The 13,004-nt window shown below is 41.0% G+C and overlaps 1 protein-coding gene across 18 annotated transcripts in view; it reads right to left on the reverse strand.

The window, feature by feature from the left end:
• JAKMIP3 (Janus kinase and microtubule interacting protein 3) overlaps positions 1-13,004 on the reverse strand; it is an 89,693-nt gene that overhangs the window by 52,238 nt on the left and 24,451 nt on the right. For 17 of the 18 annotated variants that reach the window (XM_055791796.1, XM_055791794.1, XM_055791789.1 and 14 more), the window contains exons 2-4: positions 11,943-12,087; positions 4,611-4,750; positions 1,860-2,101 (exon numbers count right to left, since the gene is read on the reverse strand). In XM_055791796.1, coding sequence (XP_055647771.1) covers positions 1,860-1,994 — 135 coding nt within the window. In that variant the 5' untranslated portion in view covers positions 1,995-2,101; positions 4,611-4,750; positions 11,943-12,087. The remainder of the gene's footprint in view (positions 1-1,859; positions 2,102-4,610; positions 4,751-11,942; positions 12,088-13,004) is intronic. The other variant, XM_055791769.1, reaches the window with a different exon arrangement.

Consider the following 13,004-nt stretch of genomic DNA (forward strand, 5'->3'; position numbering starts at 1 on the left):
CATAAGCAGAAATATCTGCACATTTAGAAAAAGAGAAACAAAAATGTATCATAATTTTGAAAATTATGGATATTGAGGGTGAAAGTCTAGGCACCAATACTGATTTTAGCATCCTATTCTCTTTTCATAATTAAGTAATAATTCCTTGCAATCTTATGGACTTTTTAATTTGCCCAGTTCCGTGCCCTAAAAAGCATGAGTTAACACAATAGAAATAAGCATCATAAAGTTACGCAAGAAGCACAAAACCCAGGTGAACTAACCATCCATAGCCGAACACTACAGCAAATGTATGCTCAGAAATGGCTAAAGTGTGTGCAATACGTGCTAGAAAGACTAATGTTTAAGGTAACACACATTTAGGAATTAGCCAGTGTCTTGCAGAGTAAGTCTGAGTCATTCCTTTATTTTTTGGCTGGATAGCTGCAGAAGCTCTCTCATCACATTCCCAGGAGAATACATGAGAGATCAGACACCGAGCCGTTATTTTGGCACACTCAGGCACACAAATCCAAACCGCACTATGTGCAGATGCATATGCAAGACACAAAAAGCTCTGTGCAAGCTACCGTGAAGGCCCAAACAATTGCATTTTATCAGATGCTTTTTAAGGAATTAATTATTCAGTACAAACAACTAACTATATCTGACCACAGAAGAGTCAAATGACATTTCAATTTAAAACCATACCATGCACTCAAAAGAAGCCATGATGAGAACTGGCTGGGGAGAACAGGGAAAAGGAAAACAGGGTCCTTGGTCTTAAAACTGCAAATGCTGCTTCACAACAGAAAGATTAATAGGTGTCCTGCTTATATATATATATATAAGCACCCACCCACCCTTAGAAGCTTCTTCAAAAATCAGATTCATAGCCTACAATGTCTAATAAAGATGCAAATCAATGGAAAAAATGCACAATGTCATTCTGTCCCTGCATGGCAATCCATGTCTCTATAAACATTCTGGAACTGAAAAAAAAAAAAAAAAAAGTTTATCAGTAGAAATTAATTTGCAGGACTAGGCAAAAGCAAATAAATTTTTCATGCCCTCACTGAGAAGCAGTCTGAAGGGTATAGCTGAAAGCTCTGAAAGCCAAGGCTCAGGCTGCAGCAGCCGCTGCTCTCCCAAAGGCTCAGGGTGAAACTGTGGTCCTTAAACTTTGGCATTCAGAGTGGGAGGGGGAGCTGAGGCCTATTACCATACATCTGGTAATTGTAAGCCAGTTTGAAGGATTTTGAGCATAAAACCCAAATGAAATTAGTGTAAATGTGAAACAGAAGAACAAGCCAAGAGAATTTCTGAATAACATAAAATTGTATTCAAAACCCTCAACATAGCCACCCTCACAAATAGGTAAATATTTACTGGAAAGGGTTGTAGCGAGAGAAACAAAGGATGTGGACAGCTTTCGGCCTGCCGCTACGATTATGCCATCTGTTTTGAACGGGTGTTTGTTTTTCCAGATCTTTTGCTGGCATTTAGCTATGCAGTTTTCCAACTTCTTCCTGGATGGTGGGAGCAAACATGCTGCCTGCAGCCGAGTCCTGCCTGCCCAGGGGCTGTCCAGTCCTCACTGCTTGGCTTTCCCACCGAGAGCCATACCACCAAAGCACCCAGGCTTTCAGAGTTCTTTTGTACTGTACGCAGGTTATAGATACAAGGAGAACAGTCTTTAAATCTGCAATAAAGGGGTTGGCCTCTCGCTTCCCACAGAAGGCTAGCTCCAGGGTCATGCGCTCTGATTTATTGTCAAAGTTGTGTGCAAGTCAGCTTGAGTGGGGCAAAAAGTGGTTAGCGGTCAGAAACAGACTATCTTTACTTTAATTAACGGGGGAAGGAAAGGAAAAGATGCACACCTTACTCTTTTCTTGCTGGAGCTCTATCTGGATGTCGGTGAGCTTGGCCCTGAGCTCTTCATTGGCAGCCTGCAAGGCGGCCAAGGCGTCCGGCTTTTCCCCCCTACCTCGGCTGCTGGTGCCCTTCTTGGACATGGTGAAGCCGCGTGACAGGGAGGGGAGTCCTGCCTGGAGGCACTTGTCCCAGCACTTGCTTGGGGCTTCTTGTCCTTGCCTCCGTCCCACTACATTTTCTTACTTGCCTGGAAGGAGGGAAATCAGATAAACACTGTCAGAGGCAACGCAATACCCACCAAACACACCGTGAGATACAAGACATTCCTAGAAGGCACGAGGTACATGTCAACCAGCCAAAGTGGCTCTTCCCTGGATCAAGTTGGAGCTAGATACATTCAGGTGTAATAATATTTTGTATTATACCTGTATAGATCAAAACGTTTAGATCACAAACTATAAATGTTTTCTGTCACTTCATTTGCACTGGAGTTCACACAGTGCAGAAGGATGCAGATGTTCAGGAGGGATGTCCAAGCACCAGCCCCTGGAACCATCCTGATTTGGAGACAGCAATGGCTGTATTTTCAGTATAGGATACCTTAACATTCTTTAAAAAGCAAAGTCTTAAGAAAAACAATGCTTGGTTTCCTACAAAAACTTTTCAGATATTCATGATGCAAATAATGAAAGTTGTCTTTTTTTTAAAAAAAAAAAGTAAGAAGCTACAGAAGCAAGCAGAGATTACCCAAAGACAACATAAGTTTTCTATACAGGAGTGTGCAGTATATCATCTAAACAGCAATTCAGATCTATATAGGTTTATATAAGTCTGCTAACAATGTAGGAGTTTTATTCGCACTAAGAGGTTTTGCGTCAAATCTAAGCAAATGAAACCGAGACAGGCAAGTTCATTCTATTAAACAGTGGAGAACTGGGCAAATGTGGACCCAGCTTCACAGAATTCATATATTGATATAGTTTGCACCCTATGCCTACCCATTAATCCCAACATATTCATAAATTATACAACATACACAATTTATAGTGATAACTTCAGATTTGTCAACAAAACATACAATATTAAGTACAGTGATAAAAGCTATATGCATTTTTGATTTTTACTTCAAAATTCTCCAACAGAGACTTTGCCCCAGAATAAACAGCAGCATTCTGGAATGGGTAAGCATTACAGTCTGCAGAGAGTGTGCCAAATTTAGAAAATCATATTGTCAATGAAACTCAAAGGTCCTTTATAATCAATACTATTAAGGAAATAGTTATTGAAAATTCATATCCTTGTAAAAAACATATTCTAGCTTAGTATAACTGCTGGGCATAGGAAGTCTAAGAGCAAGATGCAAACTCACTCCAAAGAATTTGCAGTCTGAGACAAAGACAAATAAACATAGGGCGAAAGACGGTATTTTTTGTCTGTTAATGCCATTTTTATGCTGCATCCATCCCATGGTTCAGAAAACTGTATCAGAATTCTAAGTAAAAATAAATAATTAACCTGTTCATCAAATCAAGTTAAATCCCTGTGATATGTGAGCTCCCTGCACAGAAGTGGATTGACGGACAGCATCACAGTTTATCCTTCATTTGATTCATTTATTAGAGCTGTTGAGGCAGACAGACAGTCCATTAATGTTATGCACTTGATCACTCTGTGCTGAACAAGTCAGCAGGCGAGCGTTCAGGTTACTGTCAATTCTTCCTCTGATCAGTATTTAACTCAGTGCTCATCAATAGCATGAACAGGTTTAATTTAATAGAAACCTGAAGATTGCAAGAAATTCTGGGCAAAATGCTGTGTTGCGGAGGCTTTGTTCAGCTCTGCAGCACTGGAACATAGTTACTGTCTGCACTATTCCCAAAATATGGATGCTCCCACAAGGTTTCTTTTTCTTTCACACTTTCCACACTTTCTGAAGGATCTTCTCGTAAAACATTGCTTTGTCAGAGCAATAGGGAAGAAGAATCCCTATGCTGCTGCAGAAGCTCCTTGATAATTATCCTGTACAATTTTTTGATCTGTGGACATCGACTATGGCTGTGAAAACCCAGTTCATTCCTATTTAAATGATAAACAGCAACACATGTAAAGAAACAGTGGCCTCTACTTCTGTAGATAAAGCTGACTCACTATCAAGGTTTATTTTAAAATAGTCTATGAAAAAATTAATGGGAGTGAAATCATGAATGAAATGCCTAGAGTACCAGCTAACAAGCTCACACACAAAATGCGTGCTCATGGTAACACAAAATGGGGAAACACCATCCGTGAGGAGAAGGGTTCAAAATAGTATTCAGAGAACTGGATGATCCTAAAAATTGCAGTAACAGAGGAGGTATGAGACCCAGTGGTATAAAGGCTCTGTCTTTCAACAAAGTTCTCAGGCAAGACTTGGGCCAACTTCCGACCCAAGGATGGGGATGACATAGTTATGTTGTTTCGGAGCAAACAGCAGAATGGATCAGAAATTTAACAATAACATGTAAATTTACAGAAGAATGTAAAATCTAATGAAAAAGTGTTTCGCTGGAAAACTCTGACTTGCTTAATAAAACTCTATCCTGAACAGATCACATTTATTTCTCAGTTAAAAAAACCTCACTGGGATTTGTTTTTGACTTGTTACATTTCTAGTTTGAAGTAAATCCTTGTTTCAAAGATCTATTTAAGTTATAGCACAGAAATACAGAAAAAAAGCTCAAATTTGGAAAAATATTTCCAACCTTGTTAATACTAACCCTGTTAATGTGGATAACAATCTTTTTGGATGATGACCTTCAATGCATTGGTTTATACATCATGACTCATAGTCAAAACCACAACAGAGCAGCACTATTCTCTGTCTAAGCACGAGTAGAGGCTTAACAGTTCAAGGCAGCTGTAATGATAAAATAACAATAAATAACAATAGTAAATAACAATATAGTAATAACAGTAAAATAAGAGTGTAATAGTAATAATAACGAAACAGCCTGATTTGAATTCTAAGAGCAAAAATCCACATCCATTAGGGAGAAAAGAGCAGAGGGAGGCGGCTGCCATGGGGGATATATAGATGGGATATGAAGCCGAGAGAGAGCTGAGAGCATCCAGGAGAAGTGGCTGGAGTTTGGGAGTAACTGGGCAAAGATGCTGAAAGCTGGGGAAATCAAGCATGACAAGCAGTCACTGCAGATCTACACCGGGATGGAGTGAGAGTGGGGAGGCTGAGACACAGAGAAAGAAGCAGGGGGAGGAAATTAAGTTCCTGATACTAGTTGATTAAAACAAGGTGCTATAAACTGTTTAAATTCTGTTGTTTCTCAGTCTAGTGTTTAACTTTGTAGCCTTGAAGTTTCTATAAAAAGAAACATGTTTGGTTGGTTAAAGAAATAGAAACAAATGAGATTTTAGAGATACTGCCTGCAAAACCTATAAGCAGGAGCAGATGTTCTTCACATTTAAGACTCTTGCTTCTTTGTGTAAGAAGACACGATACATCAGTGATCTACAATGGAGTCTTAAAAACCTTCTTTCTTCATAGGTAAAAAAATGGGGCAGCCTATAGCCACAGGCACTGAATTCCACCTACTGTGATGAAAGTAGCATTTGTGCATATACAGTTATTTTCTTAAATGATATAACGATCGATGCAGTAGGTGATGCCAGGTTATTTCACAACCTGAGGAAATGAGAAGCAGCGTAACGCAAGCTTTTATCTGCTTACATTTGAATGCCAGGCAAATAATAATTTGAGCGATACAGGGATTTGTAAGAATAATTTCAGTCAGAAGGATTATTTTTGACAGACAAGGGCTACAAGAATTTTTGTTTGTTTTCTTACAGAAAATAAAACTAAGGAACTAATGCAAGTAAACTGAAAGGCAGAGATGTTATTAGAGGCTTGCTGGGAGCAGCGCAAGCCCTGCAGCTGACTTTCTGGAAACAGCGCGTGGTAACAGCGCAGAGTAGCCAGACAGCCTGGGCACACACTGCCCAGGGAATCTGAGCAGCAGAAGATCAACTGTTTTGCCACCACGTGCTGGTATTGTCTCAGCGAACCCCTCAGGAGCATCATACAGAGAGATGAGCACACCATTCCGGGACCGTCCCTGTAGCACCAGGGACCTGATGGCTGCTAACCACAGTTTGCTTGCTGGGAATTCTGGCTGAGGATGATTTGTAGCACCATGTGTCCTTATACTTCCAGTGTTTAACCTTTTAAATTTTAAAACAGGTTTTATATATATATATATATATACACACAAACAATTAAAAGGTTTAATTGTATGAGTTAACATGTTTCATGACAACCATCTGCCTAGATCTGCTTTTTCTCTACTAAAAAGTAAAATTTACAATTGGTTAGCTTATTTCAAGAAAGAAAAGCTTGTATTGCAATGTTTACTTTGAGCAGGTCCCCAAAACTTTTGAAGATCTGAAATACTATCATGCAAGGTGTCACGAGAGCAGCCCAAGCGCGGTAAGCTGGAGGCTGCGGTTGCCCACCCTCAGCCAAGGTTTGCTGAGGCTTCACTAGCCAAAGTCACTGCCTGCAGCTGGCACCTGTGCCCCAAAACCAGCGCCAGGAGACTTTCTCCTCTGCAAGCTCTGCTGTGGCTCATGCCTACATGTCCCACAGTAAGTTTCAGGTGACAAAGGGGAAGGAACTGACTTTCAGATCCTACAGGCTCCCATCGGTGCAGTGTGGGCAAAGGGGCTGACATTGGAAACATCTTCCAGACTGGAATGCTGAAGCCTTAATGAGATTTTTCCAAAGAATAATCAGCTCCCTTGCCAGTACTTAGAGTAATAAGCCTGCTTCAAAAAGGACTACACAGAAATTAGCTGAGGACCCTTTCAATTAAATCTTTAAGGATGAAAAGGGACATAATGATAAAACTTGAACGTAGCCATGAATAACATCCAAGGATTAAGAGATCCAGGTAATAGGAATTTGATCAGCCTTGGTAATGGTCTGTCTGCACGAAAGGTCACAGCAACAAGACCTGCAGAACAACAGAAAACTGTTCTGCACACCACTCTTCCCCGCACAAAAACCTGGGGGGGTGGAACCGGGAAGGTTTCTTAGAGGAAGACCTGCGAGAAAGGGGTACGTTTCTCCTTTCTCATGCTAAGAAAGGGCTACGTTCATTGTAGATTTGCTCATACAGAGTGGAAAGGAGCCTGTGGAAGTGGTGGTTGTGGCAGCCTTCCCACATGCATTCAGAAGCCAGCGGGGATGTACATGCTGGTCAAGAAGCGGCAGTGCCCATCAGTGATGCTATGACTGGGTTTGTTCCTGGGTGCATCAAAGGTCAGGCACTGCTGGCAGCTGCCCCACCAAGCAGAGACATCCTGCACATCCCTCCTGAGCTGGAAAAGGCACACACTCGAGAATGATGGAAAAGGAGGTGCCCGCCCTGCCCTGCCCTTGCTGGGGTCTCTGTGGAGGCCCAGGAGACTCCCGCTTCCCCTCCCAGCAGAAGCAAGATCAAATGCCTCTGGGCTTGTGGATGCAACCCTGTCCTTCCCTGGGCAGGAGACGAAAGTCAGCCTAGGACCTAGGAGTACCAGTGTTACCCAAGTGCTCGCTTCAATGGTTTAACTGTAATGGTTACTTACAGTGCTCACTTTAATGGTTTAAAATTTACTTTATTCTATGCAAATTAATGAATGATTAGTATGTCTGAATGTCTTTAGATAATCTGCATTCATGAAATTCCATTGGTTTCAAAGACATTATGAAAACAGACCAATGAAGCCTGCAGGCTCTTGGACTTCTGAGTATGGAAAGATTAAATGCAGTGTGAGCAGCATATATTATTATTGACCAGCTTGATTTATCTCTAGTAAACCAAAAATATAATCAAGACTGCTGTTCACCTGCAAGCACAATGATTTTGAAGGCAAAACCAGCAAAAAGCAACCATCGTTGGAATATACAAGAGACTTCATGTCAGAGACTAAAAGCTTCAGTGAACACATTATGTGCACCATTCACTTATCACTATTTTCTTCCACGCTCAAGGAAGCTGCAGGAAGGATAAACAAAAGAAACGCAGGTAGCAGGCAGGTACTCACTCACTCGTGGTCTGACACACGACCTGTGATTTAGTCCCTGGAAACAGATGACTCCTGGTGAGATAATTCCTCTGCAGCTCTGCCTTTCCTCGGGAGGTCTCAGCCCTCTGCACCGAGTGCTTTGCCTGTGTCCCCCTGCCTGGCTCCTACCAGGCAGCATTAGTTTCTGGTTTGGGGGTGAGACACCGGTGCAAGGGGACATGGGGGCACAGGAGCCCTTTCTCCCCCGGCATCCCTGCATGACACAGAGCGCTGTGGCTTCCCCCTCCTCAAATGGCACATCTCTTTCAGAGCTGGGTGTCACAGAGAGTGAAAATACCACTAAGGATGGGCACCAGCTAGAGAGACGGGAATCCCAGCTCCCTTCTCCCCCCCGCAGACATACCTCTGGCTGCAGGTATGCATTGCACAGACACGGGCTGCAGCAGCCCACCAGGGGAAATTACTGCAGAATCATTGTGGGCCAGGGCTCCTGACCAAATTTTCCTCCAACAGCCAGGCTGCTCTACGGATTTTAGGGAAAAACCCGAAAGCAATGGTTTTGTTTTCAAGAACTGGTGACACACACAGAGGTCCCCTCCTGTATTCATTGTCCTGCAGACCACAAAGGAATTTACAGAGTTTGAAGTCATCAGTCCAACTGGGATATGATGGGTTGTTATTCCCAGGAATATTAATGGGAAATCAGACTGCAGAGAGTAAGGCAGCTTTCTGGTGACAACCAAGAGCTTCTGTGTATGCGATGGGACAAGCATCATTGTTAGGAACTATGAAAGTAGTTATATAAATAAAAGCGCTGGTCTTGTAACACAGAGACAGCGGTGTCTGCTGGTGCATGCCTGTGCACAGAAAAGCCATCTGGGGACTGGTGGACAAATGCCAGTCTTAAAAGAATATTTCTCCCAAATACTGTGAGAAAACAAAACAACAAAAACTTTCCACAAAAATGTTTCCAAGCCAACATCATTGTGCTGATACCAAATGCAGCAAAGGGATGGTTTATCATGCTGGTGATGGAACGCAAACCTGCCATTGCCCAGTTGCTCAGTGCTCTGCTCCGACAGCTGCCTGACAAGCACTAAGCGAAGGAGGTGCCAAAACCGAGCGCAGACCCTCAGAAAGCCCAGTCCTTACAGCTGGCGGACCAGCTCAGTGGGCAGCACCACCATAGTGCCGGGCAGCAGTGGGGCAGAGAAGGTGCTTCCTATAAAACCAGTTACGTTGCCATCGGTTTTTTGTTGTTTGTTTTGAGGTTTTTTTGTATTTTCATAATGAGTTATGTAGAGGGATGCATCTGTAAGACACATCATCTTAACAGAACAGAAAGGTCTTCATATTTTTGATTCTGGGAGAATATATTATGCATATGATTCCTGGCATGTTTGATATTGAAAATAGCATTAATAATGTATCATAAGCTGCCTTTAGCGGGGCTCATAATTCTTTTTACCTCCTGACTTGGAATTCAGACATCAAGGCTAATTGGCAAATGTGTTTTCTAGATAGTTTCTGAAATCAATGTTTCACTGCATTTAAAAATAAATGAATAAATCCCTACCTAGAGTACCAATATTTTAAGTAAAACAGCTTAAGCAAAACACTATTCTTACAAATAACAAAAATTTCAAATGTATGACACAGCCTTGTGAACACTATTGTTTTCTATTTTTGAGAATTTTTTATAATTAATTAGTTTGGACAAACCTTTTCAAGTCTCTGGTGCATCTCAAAATATTGTAATATAAAGAAAATGTAATGTTGTCTATGGCTGAGTTCCCACTTCCTCATATGGGGAAGCTCTTCTTGAGTATCTCAATTTTTCATTTAGCATATCAACAGTCTAAGGGTCTGAATGGAAGAAAATGAATATACCACTGAGAAGGTATTTCATGCTAAGCCAAAGCGCTCTGCCAATGTAATCACATCATGTGCTGGTTGCTCGAAACTAGCAGAAGACACAGGCATAAAAGCGAAGCCTGGGTACACAGGGCACTCATTCAGGACGCGAAAGGCTTGTATTCAGGGCCCTGCTTTTAATCCAGTGCCATGCTCACTGGGAAATAGTGTCTTGTCTTGAAGGTTTCCACTCTAAATAGAACTACCACGCACACCATATGCTGAGCAAATCCCTCATGGACTCCCCATATTGCAGCGTTAATGGGCTCCCTTACCAGCAGTTGGCTGGGTTAGAGCAAATCTCAGTTTCCATACGGGAAAAAAACAGCCAACCAACCAATGTTTCCCAGTGCAAAATATAATTTTTAATTTAAATCAGATATTATTTCATCAAAGATAAGTTTCAGAACTTAAACACCCCCTCCCCCAACATACAATAATGAGTCTCTGCAGATGGAAGTCTTAGTCAAAGTTTTGCTTAGGATTAGATCAATTCCAGCAACAGCTTTAACAGACACATGTCAAATCCTGACTGACCTGAATTTTTCCTCAAAGATTAATCCTTCAACTGTAGTTGGTTTTAACTCTTTGATGGGTGGACCATGTTTACAAACCCAGGCAAAATCTTGCACCTTGTAAGCTACACATATGTAGTTTACACAGATTCCTATTCGCAGATTTACCGTGTATGGATAGTTACCTGTTTGCATCACACACATACATATCTAAATCCCATCCATTGATTTTTCATAAGTTTTACACAGTTTGTGGGTTTTTTAAAATGCAAAACATAGCTGGGTGTCAATTAGGTGAACAGTTAATGTTCTATAGTAAAACAGAAACGATTAATAGAATTTCAGTACTGGAAGACATAATTGCAGCTAAATCTCAACATGTGTATTTTAAAGCATGCCACCCATTTAATTTTTACATCTCTTATAGTAAATTGCAGAAAGTGAAATAATTAATTAGAAACAGTGGCTATTATGTAGGAAGCTAATTTTTCCTTTTCCTCAGATGCTCCATAACATTTAAAGTACAAAAATCCACTGGAGTTATTGCAGTCATATTACAATGGTACACCTATCCAAATTCTCAGTTAAACTGGAGCAACTCAGAATAATTCCACTGATTTGTGGAGGATTATTAGAGAGGAATGCATTTCAGACTTAATTCTGTCAGCTTAATATTGTGTCATTCCATTATTTTGATCACAAACAAACTGTTTGAGTAATGCCATCTATTTTTCCAAGGAATTCATGCCTGTATAATTAACTACAATCAACTGTAACACAGATGGCATCCTGTGATCCAAAAGCACTTTATGGAGACATTTTAAGCATGTTATTAACATCCCTAAATAACTATTTAACACTAACTCTCCAAGCCTCTTCTGCATGAACATGCAACACAGCTGGATTTGAGAGTGGAAAAGGGAGTATTTAATGCAACACTGTTATAAAAGAGTTTCAGTTCTTGGATTTATTCAATTTATAAAGAGCTTGAAAATAACAGACTACTGTAGTAACAAAAACACTGCATTTTACATTACAGAATTAAGACTAATTTCCAGAATGACTCATGCTCATTAAACTCAGCTTTGAGGAACCAGGCAGTGTGGAAAGACACTGATGGGAGGAAGAAACTTTCTTTAGGCTGACCACATTTATCCCCCAAAAATATTTCTATTTGACAGTTTGTTTTATTTCTCAGTAGATGTGTGCCCCGTTCTCAACTAAGATGAAAATTTACCTCCAACAGCAACAGACAAGAATTTGAATGGAAATTTAAAATCTCCTAAATGAAAACAGTTGCAAGTTGTTAGATGCCCCTCAAGCTCTAATGAAAAGCTGCTCCTTCAGCCTGAAAAAAACCCTGAGGGTCAGGTTATGTCAAATCTGTTTATTCATTACTAAATACACTTGTTTAAATAACTTTCTCCTGACAGTCACTGAGACTCCCCTCCCTAATTTCACCCCATCTCTGCCCATTTATTTAATAGAGAGCACGTCCCTTGGCTCATAGAAAGAAAGCAAAACTATGATCAAACTAACAGATTTGTTGGAGATTTATTGTGATGATGCTTTAGGGGGGTGGGCTGCAGTACTCACCGAAGGTGACAGCGCTGGGGTTTAACACCATTCCTCTCCCACAAACATCTGCTTAATGAGGGCAGTCCTGCCAGGAGCTGGAGGTCCAAATTCTCATGGAATCAAGCGTAATTCTCCAGCATGATCTCAGATGGGAAGATGGTCCCTGGGAAAGACCAAAAGCGCTTTAGATAAATTCCAGTGAAAGGGAGCTCTTTTGCATTACAGTAACCAAAGAAAAAACATTCTCCTTTTCACACCATGCAGGCTTCTGGCAAGAACACTGCTAGAGAAGATAAAGATGAGAGAGAGACCCAGTTCAGAGATGACAAACGAGTTCAGAAAAGAGAAGCTGTTCAAATCTCGCATTACCATCACTTAAGATTTAGTGCTCAGCCTCACACAATGGGATTTCTTAACATTTGAAGTGGGCAGCATTAAGTGAATACTCTGTGTGAGAACTGGAACTAGGGTGGGACAACCATAATAAATGTAACAGCTACTTATATGTATTGTCAAACAATTAGCTGGAATTATTTTAGGTACACAGATTTCTACCACATGATAACATCGTAGCATGCGGAAGGGAAATAAAAAAACGGTTCTGGAAATTATTCTGTGCTCTGGGGGTTATTAATTCAGCCTTATATTCCTTCCTGAAGGAAGCTGGCAATTCAATATATCAGAGCTCTACAGGATTCAGTGAAAGCAATGCTTTTTAATTATTGGTGTTTGTCCATGTACTTGTACAATCTCTTATAACAAATTGGGAGATGAGACAAGCATAAGATTTTATCTTAAGGAAAGAGCTACAGACACACACATCTAAGAGGTCTAAGTTATACACATGTACAAAAGACAAAACAAGAGTGTTATTACTGCCAGGTTTAGTTGAAAAGCCAAGGTTTTCACGAGTCAGAGCAGCAGTTCTAAGCTGGAGTAGCACGAACTTCAGCAACAGCAACTAATCACTGTTCCCCTGTAGAGCTGGGGCTTCCCATGGCCCTGCGGCAGCCACAGCTGGAGCATTTACTGAGTATTAAGTTATGCGAATAGCTTGGGTCACACTGGAAATAACCTTGG

Source organism: Falco peregrinus, chromosome 1 (genome assembly GCF_023634155.1).
Source record: "Falco peregrinus isolate bFalPer1 chromosome 1, bFalPer1.pri, whole genome shotgun sequence".
In the NCBI taxonomy this organism is placed as follows: Eukaryota; Metazoa; Chordata; class Aves; order Falconiformes; family Falconidae; genus Falco; species Falco peregrinus.